General features: G+C 58.3%; 1 protein-coding gene across 4 annotated transcripts; it reads left to right on the top strand.

The window, feature by feature from the left end:
• The first annotated feature begins 766 nt into the window (after positions 1 to 766).
• Positions 767 to 21,898, top strand: LTBP3 (latent transforming growth factor beta binding protein 3). 4 transcript variants are annotated; one of them, XM_075939228.1, is made up of 28 exons: positions 767 to 1,950; positions 5,848 to 6,174; positions 6,498 to 6,733; positions 7,127 to 7,232; positions 9,237 to 9,329; positions 10,026 to 10,148; positions 10,592 to 10,750; positions 10,986 to 11,171; positions 11,742 to 11,803; positions 12,030 to 12,114; positions 12,415 to 12,510; positions 12,876 to 13,001; positions 13,480 to 13,611; positions 13,832 to 13,960; positions 14,581 to 14,700; positions 15,002 to 15,124; positions 15,746 to 15,868; positions 16,245 to 16,364; positions 17,163 to 17,291; positions 17,551 to 17,718; positions 18,354 to 18,437; positions 18,743 to 18,871; positions 19,176 to 19,313; positions 19,715 to 19,855; positions 20,241 to 20,405; positions 20,697 to 20,777; positions 21,025 to 21,156; positions 21,463 to 21,898. In XM_075939228.1, exons 1-28 carry the CDS (start codon positions 1,692 to 1,694, stop codon positions 21,615 to 21,617), a joined length of 3,927 nt encoding a protein of 1,308 aa, XP_075795343.1. In that variant the 5' UTR covers positions 767 to 1,691; the 3' UTR covers positions 21,618 to 21,898. The 4 variants fall into 4 exon arrangements, with proteins under 4 accessions (XP_075795343.1, XP_075795345.1, XP_075795344.1 ...); XM_075939230.1 differs by having other exon boundaries at positions 772 to 1,950; positions 11,742 to 11,758; XM_075939229.1 differs by having other exon boundaries at positions 772 to 1,950; positions 20,244 to 20,405.
• Positions 21,899 to 21,952: the final 54 nt, after the last annotated feature.

The raw sequence follows: 21,952 nt of genomic DNA, 5'->3' as shown, positions 1-21,952 counted from the left end.
AACAGCTGCCAGCCAATGCAGGAATCTCCTAGAGCTATTAGCCACATGTAGGGGAGCAGCTATGAGGGGGCTCATTCTATCCAGCAGGGACAGACACTCCCAGCCTCTCCATGACACATGCTTGCATAGGGATATATCCCCCTTCCCACGTACACATGCTTGGGTGGAATCAGCCTCCCCCTCACAAATCCTTGGGAACCACTGGGACCTGTGCAGGTGCCCAGCCCCGGCCTGAAGAGTTTTTGCCTCAGGGGGCACTAGGAAGCTTGGAGCATGGGTACACAGGGATCCAGTTCTGATTGCAGGAGATTGGATGTGCTGCTATTATATGTACTACTGTAGAACAAATACCAGGCACTGCAAGCACCCTGGCTGAGATCAGGGCTCCAGAGAGTGAGGGGGCACAGACCCTCCTCTCCCAGCCAAGATCAGGGCCCCCCGTTGAACCAGACACTGCATAGAGCCCGTTTATTTAGACAAGGGTGGCCCTCAGAGACAGCAATCTTCATAAGTATGAGAGTCAGGGCATCAGCCCCCCTCCTGCTGAAGCCCCAGCCCCAGCAGGTATGCCCTGTAGGGCAGATGCCCCGAGATCTCTCTTTCCTGCTGGACAGGAGCCCCTATCCCACCACCCAAGGCGGTGGACCTGAGTCCCCCCCTCGTGTGGTAGGTGGAGAATAGGAAGGAAGGGGGCTTGTGGCTGCACTTTAACAGTGGCATGTGGCTCAAGAAGAGCAGTTTGGCCGCCCCTGGTGTAGCCTGTGAGGGAGCGCACTGCTCAGCGAGCCTGACTTCCTGCAGGGCACAGGCCATAGCAGGGAATTCCTGCTTTCACCCGCGCCGCTGTTAGAAAAACATCCCAGCCAGAGTTAGAAATGGCCGGGGCAGGAGGCTCCAGCGCCGTGGGGAAGGTGCCCGGCTAGTGACCCTCCCTGGAACAACAGGGATCTTACTTCCTGTCTGGGTTTGTCTCACTCCAGCTTCCAGCCACTGGATCTGGTGAGTCCCCTCCGCCCTGGGCCGCTCTCCCCCTACCTAAGCCCAGCCCTTGGCTCCTTCTAGCGCCCCAGCCCGGGCTGCCCCTTCTGTCCTTCCCGCCCCCTGGCGGCCTGCCCCGGGAACGCTCCGCGGCGGGGTGGGGGCCAGCCCCTCGGAGCCGCTTTGCAGCCCGGAGCCAGCACTGGCTCTTGGCCCCCGGCCCAGATTCCTGCCCCCGGGCCGGGATTGGCTGAGCGCAGCACAAACAGCCGGCCGGCCAGCCGGCCTCCTCCCCGCGCCCGTCTCGCTCCGCCAGCCCGGCCCAGCGCCTCTCCCCGCCTCCTTTCTCCTTCGGGCTGGCCGGAGCGGCGCGGGGCTGGCCGGGGCTCCGGAGCGGGGCGAGCGCGTCTCTCCGGGGGGAGCGAAGGAAGGAGAAAAGGCCCCGGGGAGAGAGCGGGGGTGGCAAGCGGGGCTCGGGATTCCTGCCTTCCTCCCTCCCTCGCCGCTCCGTGCCCCGCTCCCTCCATCCTCGCCCTCTTTGTTCCCCTCTGCACGGGACAGCGCAAAGGGGCAGGAGCTGCGCAGGAGGGTGGAGGCGGACTCTGGGCCGGCCGAGCTGTCTCCTGCCTGCTCTTCGCTGAAGGGGTCTCTTGCCCCCTCTTCCCGCCTCCCAGGCGGCTGGTGCCAGGGCAGGGCTGGGGGACCATGTGAAGATGCCCCGGGGACTGGCACTCTGGGTGCTCCTCTTGCCCTGGCTCTGTGCCCCCGGGGCACAGCCTGCCTTGCCTGCGGCCTCGGAGCGGGCGGCCGTAGCACGGGAGCGGTTCAAGGTAGTCTTCGCCCCGCTGGTCTGCAAGCGGACCTGCCTCAAAGGCCAGTGCCGGGACACCTGCAAGCAGGGCAGCAACATGACCCTGATCGGCGAGAACGGGCACTCGGCCGACACCCTGACTGGCTCGGGCTTCCGCGTGGGTGAGCACGGGGCACAGGCCAGGGCATGGTGGAGGGACAGCAGCGGTTGGCAAGTATGTGAAATGGGCATGGGGGGCTGTGGTTGCCCAGGGCAGGGACTGAGCTGCATTGGGGATGGGGGAACTGTCTGGGGGACGGGTGCCCTGGAGAGCCCAGCTGGGGCTGGAGGGAGGTGCTGGGTGCAGAGCAGGGGCTTGAGGGGCTAGAAACACATTGCCCTGATTTCTGCTCTGTGCCAGCATGCATGACTCTACCCCACTCACCTGTGTGGCTCACACCTGTGTCATCAGCATTGGTTGCACGCTCGTCCTGTTGCAGTTGGGACTTGGAACTGCTCATGCGGCTGCATTCCACCTGTTGCATGCTCCTCTTCATATGTGTGCCCTGATACATGCCAGTTTTTACATGCTAAGACCATGGAAGGCCCCCAGCCCCTGCCCCTTGCATGCCCCTTCCCCTTGTCTGCACACACATTTGTGCACTCACAGATCTCATGCATTGTGGTCGACATGTTCAAGTGGGCACATTTCCTCTTGTGGGCACTTGCTGGCACACTCGCTGGCACTCAGAAGCTTGCACGTTTGTTCACTTTAGCCACGCGGTGTATGCTCACTCTCCCCTGGCAGTTCTTCCAGCAGCAGTTCAGGGCTGGAGGAAAATCTCGCCTCAGCGAATGGCTCCGTCCCAGCTCCCATCCCCTGGGGCCCATCTGACGCCTGCATCTCCGGCAGCAAGCCCCCAGTCTAACACACTCATGCATACACACTCACACACACGCAGAATCCATCATGCACATTCAAGGAATCTAACAGACACATGTTCTGGCACACACAATCTAAAACTTCCACACACACAATCTTGCACATGCACACACCCATGCAATCTACCGTCCGCACATGCATGAGTGAACACTCCCATTCTGACATATGTCTGAGCACACATAAACACAATCAAATGTATGCATACACCAACACACACAATCTAACATGCACACCTGTGCAGTCTCATTTGCCTACACCTCCTCATGCAGGTTCCCACACACTCTCAGCCCCCTGCCACTAGCACACACTCAGACTCGTGCTTTCACATGCATGCTCATTTGCACGCATGACTGCCTGGCCCAGGTTTGGCTGCCAATTCCCTGTTTTTTAACATTTTTCTGCCTTCCGGACACCATGCCAGCCACCCCACCCCCTGCTTCCCCAGCTGGGGAAAGATACCTGGGGTCCTTCATCCTCTGCTGCGGGGGGCTGGTGTGAGGGTGGAGCAACCTCTGGGGCTAAGTGAATCCAGAGATGGGCTGGACCCAGCCTGGAAAATTCCAGGCCCAGTGTCTGCACCTAGCCTGGGATGGGGGAAAGCAGGAGGACTGGAGAGCTCAGGAAGAAGAGAGGTTTTTTTGGTAGGGGAGAACTCTTTGATCCTTGCTGAACCAGTTCTACCTCCTCAGCCTGGGTTTGACCCAGAATTCACCCTGTCTAGTCCCTCAGACATAGATCCCTGGGCAGCCCCTCCCTCTGCCTCCTAGCTGGCCATCCTATCTGTCCCTGCTCACCCCACACATCCCTCCCCAGTGCTCCATCCCCCCCACTGTGTGCATCCCTCCCTTCTCTGTCCACTTCCATTCCCCTGCCACACATGCCTGCAACCCATCCCCTCCTCCAGCTAGCCCCAATCCTACCTTATGATCCAGCCACATACACTTTTCTCCCCCCCAGCCTTTCCTGCCCCCTCTCCCTCAGTCTCATCTCAGCATGTGCTCTCTCCCTCCCCACTCCCGGTTTTGTCCCAGTGACACAAAGAGACTAAAAATACCTTGGACTCTAAAAACCACTGTGGTTATTGACTTTGTACTTGGGAGGGAATGAAACTGAGTCATTGCTGGAAGTGAGGGGGCTGAAGCAGGCACCAGGTGACATTCCCACTAGTGTCCTAGAGTCCTGATCTGCAACCCCTTGTTGTCCCAGCCCTGGACTCCTCCCCCTCACCCCCGCAATCCCTCAGCCTCACCCATACTTTTCTCTGTTCCTGAAATCTCTCTCCTACCCCAGCACACTTTTTCAACTGGACACACAAATCTCCTTCACTTCTTGTCCAGTGTGTGGCTGATCAACAGCCCTTCATGCTCCATCCCAGAGGTAGCTGCATCTCAAGCCCCCAAGTGCACAGTGTATTGGTCTTTCCGATGATGGGGCTGCTGCAGCAGCAATATGCCGTCCTCTTGTTATTGTCCTGAGGGTTTGGATAGTCCCTGCTCCAACACTGAGTCACTGGTGCTTGAGCCAGGGCATCTAACCGGGCCTGGGAACTGGGTATATGAGCACCACCCCCGCCCCTAAGCTGCAGCTGTTCAGCTGCCCTGGCAAACTCCTCACCCAGAGAAATCAACCAGTGCAGTTGGAACCCCCAGCCTCAGCCTGAGGGGGTTTGTTGGGACTCCTGGCTTTAGGAGACAAGTGAGACCTAGTGGTTAGAGCAGGGAAGGACCAGGGTTGTGAGTTAGAATTGCTGGGTTCTGTTTCCAGCTCAGATTCATTCTGTGACCTGGGGTAAGTCACTTCTCCCCTGAGTATTTCACCCTGTGTGGGTTGTGAGGACGGATGTGGGGCTTGTGGTTAAGGCCCTGGGGCCAGAAGACCTGGCTTCTTTTCCTGCTTCCACCACAAATACCCTGCGTGACCTTGGGTGAGCCCGTACTCCCCATCCTGTCTGTTCAGACTGTAGGGTCTTTGGGGCAAGGGCTGTCACCATGGTGAGTGCAGTTCATGGCACAATGGGCCCTGATCTCAGTTGTGTGTGTGTGTGGATGGGGCCTTGATCTCAGAGGTGTATGTGTACAACATCTTATGTTGTGCAATGCCCAGTGAGCTAGGCTCTGATTCTGCATGTGTGTATGTGCCCAGTGCATGGGGCTCTGATCTAAGCGGTGAGTGTGTTTGTGTGTGCGTTATGTGTGTGCATATGTCTGTACAGCATCCAGTACACAAGGCCCTGATCTTAGTTGTGTGCGTGCATGAGTACAGCACCTGCCACATTGGGCCCTGATCTTGATTGGGGCCTCCAGGTGCTGTCCCTAGACTAACAGAGATGTTCATCTGTCAGTGTTACTTTAGTTCTTGGAGGCCCTGCTGAGGTCCCAGAAACACACAGAGGAACAACTTCTGCCTTTTGTGCTCTGGCCGCCCCCTCCTCCCCGCCCCCGACTTCTGTGTGCCCTGGCTTGCTTGCCAGCTCTCTCCCCCGCATATGCCCTGGCTTGCCCACCAGCTCCCTCCCCTTGTGTTCCTTGGCTTGCCTGCTGCCTGCTCCTCCCCCCATGGGTGTTCCCTGGCTTGCCTGATGGCTCCCCCGTGTGTGCCCTGGCTTGCCCATTGGCTCACCCCTGCATGTGCCCTGGCTTGCCCACCAGCTCCCCCCCATGCGTGTGGTCTGACTTGCCTGCTGGGGGCATGTTACACAACCAGTTTGTCACATTGTTCACTTGATGGCACAAAGATTCCAGCACTGGCTGGGGGGCTTCCCCTCTAGGGGGTGCCAGCTCAAATCTGGACTCAGGGCTGGCTCAGGAAACCCCCTTAGGATATGTTGGGGGATGGCTGGGAGCCAGTGGGGACAATTGGGTGGATGGGGCAGGGTGGGGGCAAGGTGGGGATGGATGGGTGGGGATGTAGACAGCATGGTGGATGAGGCAGGGAACAGAGGGTGGGTGGGGTAGGGAGGGGGCAGGGAGCAGAGGGTGGATGGGGCAGATGAGGGGCAGGGAGCAGTGGGATGGATGGGGGAGGAGGGCAGTGGGATGGATGGGGCAGGTGGAGAGGGGGCTGCAGAATGGATGCAGGCAGCGCGGCAATGGGGCAGGGTGGGGGTCCCATCTAACCTCCCTCTCTCTCCCCTTAGTGGTGTGCCCGCTACCCTGTATGAATGGCGGGCAGTGCACATCTCGTAACCACTGCCTCTGCCCCCCTGAGTTTACGGGGCGCTTCTGCCAGGTGCCGGCGGGGCGCCAGTCCCAAGGCGGGCAGCAGCTGCTGCAGCCGGCAGTGCTGGGGCCCCTTGAGGGCCCAGCAGGTGAGACAGGCTCCAGCAAACACGCCATCTACGCCGTGCAGGTGATCTCCGATGCACATGGTCCTGGGGAGCCACCTGCCGGCCACAGCCCCAAGGCCACCGTCAGCCACTCCACCTTCATGGTGCCCCTGGGGCCTGGGCACCACTCATCTGAAGGTAGCGCTGCCAACGGCAGGATGGGGATCCCGGGGTGATGATGGAGGGAAAGGGAGAGAGTGCTAAGGCGAATGGGGGTGATGTGGTAACTGTGGAGCAAGGGTGTGATGGGACAGGATGATGGGATAGTGGGTGGATGGGGGCAGGAGACAGATAATTGGCAGGGAGTGACAGGGGGAGGGGCTGATGGGGCCAGGGGATTAATGATGGTGGTTGGAGGGTTACCTTATTCAGGGGGTTGCCAGCTGTTGTTGCCTGGGGATGTGGGGAACAGTGTCAGGAGATGCTCCACGTGTTGACACCCCCTCGGGTCCCCCCTCCAGTACAGGTCCACCCTCCACTTTTGAATGTGCGTGTCCACCACCCGCCCGATGCCTCTGTGCAAGTCCATCGCATTGACAGCATCAGCACCGAGGGCACTGGGCCAGGCGCGCAGCACCACCTCATCCAGCACCCAGCCCAGAGCTCCATGGGCCAGAAACCTCCCATGCCCCATGCCCGGCCCCACATACACAAGCCCCTGGGACGCTGCTTTCAGGAGACCCTGCCCAAGCAATCTGTGAGTTGCCTTCTCCCCCTGGAGGATCTGTGCTGAGGGAGTGGGACAGGGTCAGAAGAGGGCACATTGTTGTAGGGAGGGGGGAAGGGCCAGCAGAGGCCTTGTGCAGCAGGGAGCTGGGAGGGACCAGCAGGGGCACTGTGTTGCAGGAAGGGGCCAGCAGGGGAGTTGGGTAGCAGGGATCAGGGAGGGACCAGCAGGGGGCACTGTGGGGCAGGGAGCTGGGAGGGACCAGCAGGGGGCACTGTGGGGCAGGGAGCTGGGAGAGACTAGCAGGGGGCACTGTGGGGAGGGGAGGTTGAGGCTCTTTAGGGGTGCTGTGCTGCAGGGGAGAGGCATGCAGTTTCACTTGCCTGTGTTTTCTCTCTCCGGCGATGGGGGGCACTTTCTCAGTGCGGGAGCAACCCCCTGCCAGGGCTGACCAAGCAGGAGGATTGCTGTGGAAGCATCGGCACCTCTTGGGGGCAGAACAAGTGCCACAAATGCCCCCACTTGCAGTGTAAGTAAAGTCTGCAGCTGCCTTGCCCATACAGACTCACAGCCCCTCTCCACCAGTACTCCTGCCCCTACCCCAGAGCGCCCTCTGCTGGGATAGGCTGGCCTGGAGTAGCCCAGAGCTCCTGCAGACAGTGACTCTGCAGCCCTTATGGTAGCCAGTAGGCCCTGCCCAGTCGGGGAAGCCAGGACTGACCCACAGAGGGTCTGTAAGGGCTGATGCTTAACTGGTGCTGCCATTTCTCCCCCTGCCCTGGCATCGACCTCTCCCAGCCTGGCACAGGGTTTATGGGAAGTATGAATGGGGCCTTACGTATCCAGGCTGTGGCCAGTTTGGCTGCCAGATTCCAGCCTGTTGCCCTAGGAACTGGCTGGGCAGTGCACACCGATCCCTTCCAGGGCACCACGGTGGGAGATGCGGGGCACAATAACGTGTGTCCAGCCAGGGAGGAGATGGATCAGGTGGCGGGTTCCAGCTCTACATTCTCCCCCGCACCTACCCCCCTTCCTGGCGCTCCCACTCAATGGCTTTTCCAGCTCCCGGGGATCTGTGAGTGAGCCACAGGGTGTTTGTGTTGGAGGCAGCCAAGAATGTGCTTCATGGCCTGGCTCCTTGTTCTCCAGCTGGGCTGGGACACCCCTCCCTCCCCGCTGCCTTTCATCCTGCTCCAGCTCTTCTGGGCAACTGCCCGTCTGCAGTCGCCCCATCCCCACCCCTGCAGAAAGCGCTGGGCTCCCAGCTGGTGAGAGGAAGATGGAGGTTAGGGAGAATCGAACCGCTTGTTACCTCAGGGGCTGCATGGGGGGCTGCCACCCTGACCTCTCCCAGTAGGGGGAAGTGGGGAACTGGGAGGAACAGGGCAGGAGCTGGCTGTGGGAGAGCTCCTGGCTAGTCCAGCCTTGGCTTTTCCCAGCAGGGAGCACTGTAGAGAGCAGAGCAGGAGCACTGGCAGGGGGCGGGGGGCAGCAATTCTGAGCCAACTTGCCTCTGAGAGCAGTTTCTTTTAACCCTGTCAGTCAGAAGGCAGCTGTGACATGGGGTTGTGGGGCTGGCCCTGTTCCTCTGTCTCAGTGCCTCTGCCTTCTGTATGACAGTGTTGTGACAATGCCCCACCTTTTTCCCAGCCCTGCCTCTGCTCAGTCCAGTGGTGGTGAGTCCCTCAGGTAGCAAATTCCCATGGTCCCTTGGAATTCTGTTGCCTTTTGGAGCAGTCTTAACTGGAGCAGTCCCCATACCCCCCCTCCTCCCAGCCTCTCTTTCTCTTTTCTTTCAGTCTTTCGCTCCCCTCCCCCCCAGCAGTATTCCCGAGCTTGGATAGATCAGGAGCAGCCTGGCTGCACATGCCTGCTGGAATGAAGATGGCCCCAGCCCCGCCCCCCTAGGCCTGCTAGCCTGGCTGTGGCAGTGAGTCTGGTGTAGGTGCTGGCTCGCTGATCACTACTCCCCAGCACCACCCGCAGGGCTGTTGCCAGATGCCAGAGTTGGTTGGGAAGGGGGATACCAGAGACCCTGGGCCAAGAGGCAGCTTGTCCAAACTGCTGTCTGTGCAAGCGTCTCACACCCATGCTGGGCAGTGTTTGTGTGTCTGCTATGCAGACCCCCATAGCTCCCCCAGCTGGGAATTGGGACCTTGTCTGGCCAGGTGCCATGCAGACCCCCCTAGCACTCTTCCCTCCCAAATCAGGGCCTTGTCACACCAGGCTTTGCATAGATACAGGAGCCAGCGTTTGCCTGGAAGGGCTCAATGTCTAGACAAATGAACAGAAGGGAAAGGAGAGGCAGCGAGTGGGAGTGGACTTGGCAGAGGTCAGTGGCAGAGCTGGGATAGAACCCAGGAGTCCTGAGTGCCAGTCTCCCCCTGCTCTCAGCCGCTAGGCCCCGTTCCCCTCCAAGAGCCAGGGCTAGGCCCCAGAAGTCCTGCCTCCCAGCAGGCCCCCTGCCCTCCCCTGTGCCACACTGCGTCTGGCTCTCTCTTAATCTCCCTCTGGGGCTTCTTGTGTGTTGCAGACACAGGGGTGCAGAAGACAGGCCCGATCCGAGGGGAACACGGGGGCGATTGCCCGCAGGGATACAAGAGACTGAATAGCACCCACTGCCAGGGTACCCGGTGGGCACTCTCTGAGCAGGGGGGCTGAAGACCTGCTTCTGTGTGTGTGCTGTGTCCATGGGAATGCGTTGTGTGTGAGACTGTGCTGCTGCCCATTTCCCCCCAGACAGACCTTAACCTGTGTGCCATGTGGGGTGTGTGCATTGTGTGTTGCTGACCACTTTTCGCATGCAGATATTAACAAGTCATGTGGGGTGTGTGTGCATGTTGTGTTGTTGTGTCCTTGTGTTACTGATCCCTCTTGTGCCTTGTACAGACAATAATGAGTGTGCCATGGGGCATGTGCATGTTGTGTTGTATTGTATGTATATTGTTGTGTTGTGTTACTGACTCCTCTTCCCATGCAGACATGAACAAGTGCACCAAGCAAGTCATGTGTGTATGCTGTATTGTGTGTTGTTGTATTACTGACCCCTTTCTCTCCCCATGCAGACATTAACATGCGTGCCATGCTCATGTGTGAGTATTGTGTGTGCATTGTATTGTTGTGTTACTGACCTCTCTCTCACCCCATGCAGACATTAACAAGTGTGCCATACAGGGTGTGTGTGGGTGTTGTGTGTTGTTGTGTTACTGACCCATTTCTCTCCTTGTGCAGACATTAACGAATGTACCATGTAGGTTGTGTGTACACTGTGGTACTGTGTAGTGTGTTGTTTTGTTACTGACCTCTCTCTCTCCCCAAGCAGATATTAACGAATGTGCCATGCAGGGTGTGTGCCAGAACGGCGAGTGTCTCAACACCCAGGGCAGCTTTCGCTGTGCTTGCAAACCCGGCCACGTGCTGGGCCCATCCCGTAGCCAGTGTGTCCGTACGTAGGGGGCTGGGGCCAGGGTGGGGGGCTGGGCGGATTGAGCAGAGGGTTGGAGCTCAATGATCCTGTCTCTCCTGGAGGGTATGGGAGGCTCGGTGTGTCTGGGTGCCTAGCTGGGGGCAGCAGGGAGCCAGAGCCAATGTTCCCTCTAATCTTTTCCATCTGTGTGTGGAATAATTATTTTATGTGCACTGAGGTATGTGCAGATGTGCAGCACCCATGGAAACATGCTGCCGGCTGTGGGCGCTCTGCTAATTCGCCGTGCAGCACTGGAATCCATCTTGAGCAGTTGCACAAGTGCTCTGCTTACAGGGAACACTGATTGGAGCGGCATTGACACTGTCTCTCCTGGGGCGGATGGGGGCTCAGTGTCTCTGGGTGCCCAGCTGGAAGCAGTAGGGGGTGGGAGCTTCACTGACCCTGTCTCTCCCGGGCTGCAGCGGAGAAGTCGGAGGAGAAGAGCCTGTGTTTCCGGCTGGTGAGCCCGGAGCTCCAGTGCCAGCACCCACTACCCACAAAGCTGACCCGCCAGATGTGCTGCTGTAGTGTGGGCAAGGCCTGGGGGGCCCGATGCGAGCGCTGCCCAGCTGATGGCACAGGTAAGGAACTGCACACTTGGCAGGGCTGGCATATCGGCCATGGCACTACCGGGGGGAGCTCACAGCACTGGAGTCACTGACTGGGGGACTGCCACAGGGAAGCTCGCAGCATGGGAGTCACTGACGGGGGGCACTGCCACAGGGAAGCTTGCAGTGCTGAGATCATAGTCAGTGGACACTGCCATGGGGAAGCTCGCAGCATCAGCATTAACCTGTCTCCTCTCCAATTTGGCAGCTGCCTTCAAGGAGATTTGCCCAGCAGGGAAGGGCTACCACATCCTGACATCTCACCAGACCCTGACCATCCAGGGAGAGAGTGACTTCACTCTGCACATCCACCCGGACGGCACCACAGATCTCCAGCAGCAGCGTGAGCTGCCCAGCCTGCCACCCCTGGAGGAGGACTCACAGGAGGCTGAAGGTCAGAGACCCTGGGGAGGAGGCTGAACTGCTCTGCTCACCTGGACATGGGGGCCCCTACATTTTTGCCTAGTGAATCCCAGTAATAGTGGGGATTGTATGGTACCCCACATTGCCCCACGGGGAGCCGCAGTATTCTCATGGGCTGTACCCCAAATTCGACCATTGTGAAATGCTGTCTAGGAATGTGGGGTTCACAGAGATGTTATAGAGGTCCCTGCATTCTCTGAGGGATGAGCCCACATTCCACAACAATGAATCCCTGTGCTCACGTATCCTCCACATTCTCCCATGGTGAACCCCCATATTATCAGGAGCACCCCAAATTCACTCAAGGTGAACCCTGCTTTCTCAGAGAGGTTACTGCTGTTTTTGTTAGCAAACCCCAGAACTCAGGGGGGCCAACCCCATGTTGTCAGAGCTGCTACCCAAGTTCTCTAAGGGCAAACCCCATTTTCCCGGGTGCACCCTGTTATCAAAGAGTGAATCACGGTATCCCAGAGCCAGGGGACCCTGCTCTCGGCCTGGCCTGGCGAAGTCTGAGCCTGTGCCCTGTGTTTGTCTCTTGCAGCAGTCACCACAGCCATGGTGAGTAGGGTCTCCGGAGCAGTGGACGAGCAGCGGAGGGGTGAGGTGGGTGTGGGGGGAGGCTGTAGGGAGGGGGGAGAGGGGATGAAGGGTGGTGGGTGAAAGGGAGGGAGGTAAAGGCAAGGAGGAGAGGAATGACTGACAGGATGAGAGGGGGAAGAAGGAAGATGAGAGGAAAGGGCAGAAGCAAAGGGGAGAGAGGGATAGAGCACCTGGAGGGGTAGCAGAGAGGAGCAGGTGCCCCCCCACTGTTTAACCACTGCCCTTCCAGCTGCCAGCCTATCGGACCAACTCAGAGGAGCAGTCAGTGGACCAGTTCTATGCCAGTGCAGCCACCCTGGGTGCCCGCTACCCTGGTGAGTGAAAGCAGAAAGGGCACTGTTGTGGGGAAGCTTGCAGCACCGGACTTCCCATCTGAGGGCACTGCTGCAAGGAAGTTTGCAATGCTGGAGCCCCAACTGGAGGCACTGCTGCGAGGAAGCTTGCAGCAATGGATTTCCCAGCTGGAGGCACTGCTGTGAGGAAGCTTGCAGTGCTAGAACCCCTGGCTGAGCCCTGCTGCAGGGAGGTGCGAAGCACTGAAGCCCTGGCTGGGGGCACTGCTGCAGGAAAGCACGCAGCGCTACTAACCTTGTGCTTTCTCTGTTGGATCTCAGAGGTGGTGGCCCGTCCCACAACTGCCATGGTGCGGAAGGTGCCGCCAGACCAATACACACGCAGTGCCGTGGAGATGGCCCCCACGCAGGTGACAGGTGAGAGCCCTCAGCGGGCGGGGGGTGGGGGGGATGTGTGTGCTGCCAAACTCCTCCTTCCCCTTTGGAAGAAATTTCACAATCATGCACCAAACTTCCCTGCTCAGGCACCCAGTAATTATTGGGGTGAATCCCAAACATTCCTCAGTGATGCGCATGATCTCAGGGAGTGCCCTCTGTTCTCTCTGGCTTGGAGATCTCTCCTGAGTGCTCCTGGCCCTGTGCTGGGCTGCAGCATCCCTAGGGGTGGGGGAGCTCCTCGCTCTTGGCTGGTTGGTGGAAGCTGCGGGTATGAGAAAATCTCCTGGTGTCTGATCTGCTCGTCCTGATGCTCCCGCCCGGGCTGTGTCTGCCTGTCCCTGCAGAGACGGACGAGTGCAAGCTGAACCGCAATATCTGTGGCCATGGAGAGTGCATCATGGGTTTGTCTGGCTACAACTGCATCTGCTACCCGGGCTACCGCTGGCACACCCAGCGCAGGTTCTGCACAGGTAACACGCCCTCCATTGGGGGCATGTGACACACGTAGAGACGCACATGTGCATGGCTATCCATGGGCACATCACACCCACACCACAGTGTTCGGGGGGGGGGAGTGACTTCTGGCCATGCCTGAATACACAGATCTGTGACAATCCCCCAGCCTGTAAGCAAGGGTGTGACACACAAGTGTCAGTGCAAGAGGTGCGTGACATGTCCACACATGTGTGTATGCAAATACAGCAATACAAAAAAAATGTGTAACACACCTGCACAGGTGCATAACAGGTGTGTGATATGCCTGCACATCAGCCTATGGAAGTGTGAGATACGCACTTGGCTTGTACATGCTGGTAACTAGGCCTGCAATGCATGCACGACTACACATGCAGCCTGTGATCCCCTGACATCTGTGTGTGGCCGGGGTGTGACAGGTCTGTATCCGGCATGGCAGGGATCAGTAATTCTTTCTCCCTCTGCCCGCTGCAGATGTGAACGAGTGTGAGGCGGAGCCTTGCGGCATTGGCAAAGGCGTCTGCATGAACACAGGCGGCTCCTACAACTGCCACTGCAACCGGGGGTACCAGCTGAAGGTGCACAAGGGCGTGCGCTCCTGCGTGGGTGAGCACCCTGGAGGCAGGGGCTGGGGGGACAGCAGTGTTGGGGGAGAGGCTTCTGGGAGCTGGGGGAAATAGGACCGGAGGATGGGCTGGGAGCTGGGGATGCACTGTGGGGTAGACTGAGGCTGGGGAAGCATGTTGGGGATGGGCTTGGGAGAAGGGTTGACCAGTACAGTCCCAACCCCCCTCCCCTGCCTTGTTCACATCCATCTGTCTGGCAGACATCGACGAGTGCTCCAAGCCCCACATCTGTGGGGATGGGGGGACTTGTGCCAACTACCCTGGGCACTACAAGTGTGAATGCTATCCTGGCTACCGTCTCAAGCCTTCTCGCCAGCCCCTATGCGAAGGTAAGGCCTTCCTTGGTTGGGGTGGAGAGGGAGGGGAGATTCTCAACAGATTGGGAGACACATACCCTACAGTAACAAACCAACAGCCCTGAGACACCCTGTCACAACAAATGGGTGTGCACAGCCCAAGCAGTAATGAAAGGCACTGCTTTCCAAAGATCCTACAAGGTCAAGCAGGTGCACATAGCCCGAGTTACTGAGAGAGACCCTACGATAACAAACCAGTGTCCCAAGAGACCCTACAATGACAAACCAATGTCCAGGCCCAGAGTTTGCACAAGACCTTAGAACTAGAGATGTGACTCGGTATCTGGGATCTGCCCATAGCCCCTCTGCAGTCCCGTGTAAGGGGTGGGGTGGGAGTGGGATTCTGCTTAATTGGTTAACCAGTTAAACTTAAGGTTTAACTGATTAACTGGGATTTGCATCCCTACTCAGAACGCAAAGATCCTACCTCTCGCAACCCTTCCCGTACAAACCTGTCGATGCAGCTGTCAGCGCCCCTTGTGTAATAAACCAGCTCCTCGCTTTCCAGAGGGCTTGCTGGGTCCTTCCCTGCGCTGTGCTCTGTGCCTTGGGTGGCTCCTCCAAAGGCCCCTCACCTTTTCTCTCTCCCCCAGACATTGATGAGTGCATGGACACCGGCACCTGCCCTGACGGGAAGTGTGAGAACCAGCTAGGCACCTACAAGTGCAGCCCCTGCCCGCCAGGCTTCCGGGGCCAGAATGGGATTTGCTATGGTAAGAGCTGGGCGTAGAACCAGCAGTCCTGACTCCCAGCCTCTTGCTCAGCCTTCTAGCCCCACCGACTCCCAGACCAGGGATTGAACCAGAAGAGCTGGCTCCCAGCACCCATTCTAACCCAGTCGACTCCCCGCCCCAGTGCTGTTGGTGCAGGATCTGGGGGTGACTCCTGTCCTTGTTGTGGGACAGGCCCTCTGCACCCCAAGTGGCAAACTGGACTGCAGACCAGGGTGCTGAAGGTCAAAGTTCAAAGGTTGTGTTGCGACAGGGGTGGGGCTCAGTGTCTGTGTCCCCTCAGATGTGGATGAGTGTGCTGAGGAGACCCTGTGCAAACACGGCTGGTGCGAGAACCTGCCTGGCTCCTTCCGCTGCACCTGCGGGGAGGGATTTACACCTGCAGCCAACGCCCGCAGCTGCCTGGGTAACTAGATCCCCTCCCGCCCCAAGTGCCCTGCTCTATCTACTGCCCCCCCAAACCTTCCCTCTACCCACTGCCCCCTGCCCTACCCACTGTCCCCTACCCCCATGAGTCTCGACTATCCACTGCCTCGCCAAGCTCCCCTTCCACTGCCCCCGTCCCACCTAAGGATGTAAGCAATTAGTCAACTACCTGATAAACCTAGGCTTATCAGGTAGTCGAATCATTACTCAACTAGTCGCTTCCCCCGCCCTTGCTGCCTTAAGATCCGTTCCCCCCAGCACTGTCTTGGTGGGGTGGGGTGGGGAGAGGTGAGGCAGAGACGCAGCAGGGGAAATGGCACAAGTGGGGACCAAAGCAGTGGGGCACAAGTGGGGACCCCTTCTTGCATGGGGTCCAGACTGCTGTGCCTCTCCCTTTGAATGTACAAGAGCTGCTCTTGTTCATTTCAAAGGTAGAGGCGCAGCAGGATAGTGAGTGCCCCCCCATCGACTAATTGAAATTTAACACCCCCTAGTGCTACTGAGCCCCTCGTTCTACTCATTGCACCCCCTGCCCTTTCTGAGCTCCCCAACTCTACCCACTGTGCCCCTCCCCCATCCCAAAACTGCTCTTGCCCTGCAGATGTGAATGAGTGTGAGGATGGGGGGCTTTGCCCCAACGGAGTCTGTGTCAACACACTGGGCTCCTTTAAGTGCCAGTGTCCCCCGGGCTTCCACTCAGTGAAGGACCGGCCACGCTGCGAAGGTGAGTGAGCTGCGCTGCGGGGTGGAGGGGCTGGGCTGGGCAGCCATGTAGGGGGTGGTGATGGAGTTGGACTGGGTGGCCATGTCTGTGGGGTCTAGGCAAGGGAGCTGTGCTGGGTGGCCATTTTAGAGGGTAGGTAAGGGGGCCAGGCTGGATGGCCAGGTCTAAAGGGTAGATAAGGGGGCCAGGCTGGATGGCCATATCTGGGAAGGCTAGGTAAGGGGGCCAGGCTGGGTGGCCATGTCTAAAGGGTAGGTAAGGGGGCCGGGCTGGGTGGCCATGTCTGGCGGAGGCTGCGGTGAGGAGGCCCAGGCTGGGCTGCCTTGTGGAGTGGGGGCTGGGAATGCCTCTCAGCCTGTGACTCTCCATGTTGCAGACATTAATGAGTGTGACTTCCCGGCTGCCTGCATTGGGGGCGAGTGTGTCAATTCTGTGGGCTCCTACCGCTGCCTGTGCCATGCCGGGTACAAGCTGGTGAACGGCAGGAAGTGCCAAGGTGAGGTGAGGGTGTGACACAGACAAGAGTGAGCACCAGGTGTGTGTGGGCATGGCTCGCCAGGTGTCTGGCATTCCACACTGGTGTGAGCAGCTATGTGCAGTGACATGAGGACATGGCACACGGGGGGGAGGTGGGAAAGTCTAGGGGTGGGAGGTATGAAGGCACAAGAAATGCTATGCCATGCGCCCAAGTGTGAACCTGGAACACTGCAAACTGGGCCTGCTGGGTATGAGCGCGGACACTGGGGTGTGTGGGAGGGACAGAATGTGCAGGCCAAGCAGTGCAGTGCAAGGGCCGTGCGGGGTGTCTACATGAGTGTGACATCCTGGCAAAGAATGGGTACAAGCCCGTGTGTGTGTAACGGTGTGAGTGTGAGTTTGTGGACTGTGAACTGCCACATATTGCGCACAAGTGTGTGCCTTTGATGAGCGTGTATCTGTGAGTGAGCATAGGTGGGTTTGAAACATCTGGGCTGTGGGTGAATGGTACAAAGAGGTGTGACCATCTGTGTTTGTGCATAACTGGTTGTGACACAAGGGATGTGTGCTGCAGCAGTGGGTGTGAGCCTATGCATGTGGGATGTCCGAGGCACACTACAGGCTCTGGGGATGTTGCATGAATGAGTCCGAGTCCATGATTGGTGTGACGCTACAGGATATGTGCATGTTGCACAAATGGGTATATCTATGTGTGTGCGCACAAGAGGGTGTGGCACATCTGGGCACACTTGTGCATTATGCCACAAGTGTGCCATTGCACACCCCCTGCCTCTATCTCCCACCGGCCTCTGCCCAGACATCGATGAATGTGCTCTGGACCCCAGCTTGTGCCTGCCCCATGGGGCATGTGAGAACGTGGATGGCTCCTACGTGTGCGTGTGCAATGAGGGATACTCCCCATCTGAGGACCAGCACAGCTGTGAGGGTGAGTGGGACCTGGGGGGCATTCCCCTCAGCGGGGTGCCAGCTCTGATCTGGCCCCACGGTGGGGGGGGGGAATAGAATGCAGGGTCTGTCTCCTCTAGGGTGCGCCAGCCCCCATCTGGCCCCAGGGCAGCGGAGACTATCTGGCATGGGACAGTGGGGGTTGGGTCTGGACTTGGGGCCTTTCCCCTCTAGGGGTGCTGACTCTGATCTGGTACCAAGGTGGGGCATTGTGGGGCTGACTTACCCTCTGCTCCCAGATGTGGAGCCCCCCGATAACAAGAAGGAATGCTACCTGAACTTCGATGACACCGTCTTCTGTGATAGTGTCCTGGCCACCAACATCACCCGCCAGGAGTGCTGCTGCTCAGTGGGTGCTGGCTGGGGAGACCACTGCGAGATCTACCCCTGTCCCGTACCCAACTCAGGTAGGGATGGACGCTTGCTACCTCTTCTTCATTCTGCACTCCCCCATCCCCTCCACCACCATGCACCTGTGGAACTACCAGCTATATGGTGTGACCGCCTAGTGTGGGACCTAGGAGCACAGAGGATGCAGTATTACCCCCAGGATTTACACAGGTTTCTGCTGCTGGTCCCTTCCTTGCCCCTGCTGTGGCCTCAGCCTTAGCCTCCTTACCCTGCCTGGGTCCCTTCCTCCTGGAGACACAGCCTTGGTCCTGGCCCCAGCTCTGGGTGGGGGTGGGGGATGTGGACAGGGGCCAGGGTGTTGGCTTTCAATACCCCCACTATGAAAAATGTTCTAGCGCCACTGTGTGGCTGAAAATCCAACCCCCAGGCTCCAGGGCAATGACTAGAATCCAACTGTGGGGAGGGAGAAGGGGTTAGGAAGACATTAACCCTCCCCCACTCCCATCCCAAGCAGGGAACGGGAGGACACCAGGCTGGATAGACCCAATTGTCTGATCTGTAGGGCAGGGGGGATCCCAGGCAAGATGGTCCAAGGGTCTGATCTGTGGAGCAAAGAGAGGGGATATCTTGTCTAGACATTAATCCCTCTTCACCCCTTTTGGGGGTTGCATCCCCCATCTCTCCCTTGTAGCCGAGTTCCACTCTCTCTGCCCTGATGGGAAAGGATTCATTCTGGACGACAATATACTGAACTATGGCATCCCTGCCCACCGAGGTGAGCACTAGAGTCTGCACTCCGATATGGCCAGGGCCTGCACTTGAGCACTGCGGGATCAGGAGCCAAAGCTACCTCTCCCCCTGCTCCTTACCAGTGAGTCAGGGGGATTCCAACCTTGCAACCCTCATATCTGGCCACTGAAGCCCCCCATGCTGCACCCCAGTCGTGGCTGCATCTTAATGCCAGATGAGGGACCCCCATTCCTTGTACAAACAGCCCCCATGCCCCACCCCAGGGGTGGCTGCATCTCCAAGTGATCTCTTATAACCAGCCTCCGCTCCCTGTCCCGGGGCTCGTTGCAGACATCGATGAATGCAGCCTGTTCAGGGAGGAGATCTGCAAGGAGGGGAAGTGCGTGAACACACAGCCGGGCTACGAGTGCTACTGCAAACAAGGCTTCTACTACGATGGCAACCTGCTCGAGTGTGTGGGTGAGGAGGGCAAGCAGCATTGGCTGGTCTAGAGACTGGGCGGATAGATAGGGATGCCCCTCTGGGGTCTCTGCTGTGATCTGCCCTTGGCAGAGGACTGGGAGGCTCAGGGTGTGCAGAATGGGACACAAGCCCTTCTCCTCTAGGGGCCACTGCTGTGCTGTGGTCTTGGCAGGGATGACTGACTGTCTCGGGAGTGGAGAGTGGGACACAGGGCCTTCTCCTCTAGCGGGTGCTGCCTGTAATCAGGGTTGGGCCCGGTGGCCAGAAGTGGTTGGGCTCTGAACCATGTTCTTCTCCCCAGACGTAGATGAGTGCTTGGACGAATCGAACTGCGTGAATGGGCTGTGCGAGAACACACGGGGGGCCTATGTGTGCACCTGCCCCGCCCCTGCCGTCTACGACCCCATACACAAGAAGTGCCTGGCACCCAGTGAGATCGGTGAGTCCGCTTCACAAGTGACATGAGCTTACTGGGTCTCAGCCTTGGCTCTGGCTGGGTGGGCAGTCCCATCACAGCCCTACCTCCTCCCAGCCCCTTTGCAAGAGGGAGGCTGAGAACTGAGCTGGTGGGGTGTGGACTCGCCAGCACTGGGTCTGGGAGGACAGAGGGCAAAGATGCCCCCTTGGTGTCACAATGACCAGTTTGTGGCCCCTGGTGCCAATGACAACCTACAGAGCCCCATGGTGACACCTGCTGGCCCCTGATGCCATGGCAACCCTATCAGGTGCAGTGTTACCATAGTGACCTTGGTGGCGCCATGGTGATTCCCTTCTAGCCCCCAATGCCATGGCAACTCTGTCAGGCCCATGATGCTGTATGACTGTGCATTGACTCTGTAGATGTGGATGAGTGCCGGGACCCTGGAGCCTGCCGGCACGGGCGTTGCATCAACACACTGGGCTCCTTCTACTGTGAGTGCAGCCTGCCCTGGATGCTGGATCCCAGTGGCAAGGAATGCCAGCTCCCCGACATGCAGGCAGGTGAGGGGCACAAGGGCTGTCACGTGGGTACAGGCCAGTATAGGTGGGAGGAGCTTAGGATTGTGAATGAGCAGGCAAGTGTGAATGAGCAACTGTGAATGTTAGTGAGCCATTGAGAGTGAGCAAGGGTAAGTGTGAGCCTATGAGTGTGAGCAAGGGTGACCGTGTATCCCTGATTGTAAGCTGGGGTGCATTTGAGCGTGTCGCTGATTGTGACCATGCTGTTTATGAAGATTGTGAATGTGCCCCTGCACCCACAGATAATGCACACTGTGGTGTGTGGTGATGTGGTCAGGGCCTGTCCAGCATGCCAGGCCCTGTGGGAGTGCCTGCTGTGGGCACTGGCTGGGATGGGACGTGGGCTCCCACTCTCTCTCTGTACCAGCAGACCGGGCGGCTGACCGGCGCGACATCTGCTGGCAGCACCGGGGGGAGGACAGCATGTGCGCCTCCCCACTTAATGGCTACCACCTGACCTACGAGGAGTGCTGCTGCCGCTACGGAAAAGGCTGGGGCTTCCAGTGCCGTGCATGCCCCCCACGCAGCCCAGGTAGCACCCATACCCAGCCTGTCCTCTTGGGGTGCTGGCTCCAGCCTAGCCTCAGGGTGGGGGCTCTAGCTGCCCCTAGGGGGCAGGAAAAGGGGAGGGGACCTTGACCCTTTAGACATGCTGGCTCCAGTCTGGCCCCAATGTAGGGGGACTTGCTAGCTCTGGGCGATGGAGAATGGGGATGGGGCATTTCCCCTCTAGGAACACTGACTCTGGTTACACTGGGCTGGATCTGATGGGATGTGATTCACTGCTATGTATCCCCAGGCTGGTTGTTGTGATTCTTTGCAGGGCAGCAGTGCCAGCCATCTCAGAGCGAGAGCAACTCCTTCTGGGACCTCAGTCCCTTGTTCCTGGGCAAGCCCCGCAAAGGTTAGTGAACCCTCTAACACAGCCCCCCCTGTGGATCCCAGAGCTGGCATCTCATTGCAGGCTTAAGGGTTCCTGTATGAACAGCATCCTGCACCCTAGAGTCAGATGCATCTCTGTGCAGACAAGGGATCCCTCTTCCCCATGTCTCCCTCCCTCAGTTTCAGCTGCATGGGTATGGACTCCTTGCCATTCCCCTGGTCTCATCAGTGTCCTCCCATGTCCTCCCTGTATCCCATCTGCCTCTCAGAGGATGACACCTCAGAGGAGGATTCAGACGAATGTCACTGTCTGAATGGCCGCTGCATCCGGACCTACCATGGTGCAGTTTGCGAGTGCCCTGCCGGCTTCCAGCTAGATGCTACACGTACCCGTTGCCTAGGTAAGTCAATCAGCATGTACTTACCTGCTCTCAGTGGGTGAGGAGGAGGAGGAAGGACACTGCATGCCCTGGAAAGTGGAAAGGGATCTGCTGTCCACACCATCAGGACTATCTGGGACAGGAGTCTGGTCTAGTGGATTAGAGCAGTGATGAGGTTGGGAGCCAGGACTCCTGGGTTCTCTTCACCTTATACAAACAATGCTGCTGTCTTTCCCTGCCCACATTGGGGAATACAGGTTCAAGACCCACCCCCACACACTCCAGAGCCTTTCCATTAATGCCTACACTCTCTCTCCCCACCCACAGACATCGATGAGTGTCGGGAGCTGAACCAGCGAGGGCTGCTGTGCAAGAATGAGCGCTGCATCAACACCAATGGCTCGTACCGCTGTGCCTGCAAGCCAGGCTTCGCCCGCTCCCGCCACCACGGGGGCATGTGTATCCCCCAGCGTCGCCGATAGCCCTCTGTCACCTCCAGGGGTGCTGCCAGCTAATGCAAGAGAGACACTTCTTTGCTAATGGTTCACATCCTGTTTTGGGGGGAACTTAATATTTTTAATTGCTAAAAATGGGGCATTGTATTGGGTGTTCCTCCCTCTGCAAGACTTTTTTATTAGCATTACCTTAGGGCTGCGTTTATTTGCACTCATTTCTGTAGGAGACAAATATATAAAAACCAACAACCCTGTAAATAACAAAATGGAAGGTAATGGATTAATTAAATTGCAGGAGTAGATCCTGGGCAAGGTGTTTGTGTGCTGTGCTGTCCGCATTGGCAGGGCGGAAGGGGGTGGTA

Source organism: Pelodiscus sinensis, chromosome 11 (genome assembly GCF_049634645.1).
Source record: "Pelodiscus sinensis isolate JC-2024 chromosome 11, ASM4963464v1, whole genome shotgun sequence".
NCBI lineage: Eukaryota > Metazoa > Chordata > Testudines > Trionychidae > Pelodiscus > Pelodiscus sinensis.
The sequence above is the reverse complement of the archived record's forward strand: the minus strand, read 5'-3'. Positions and strand labels throughout refer to the sequence as shown.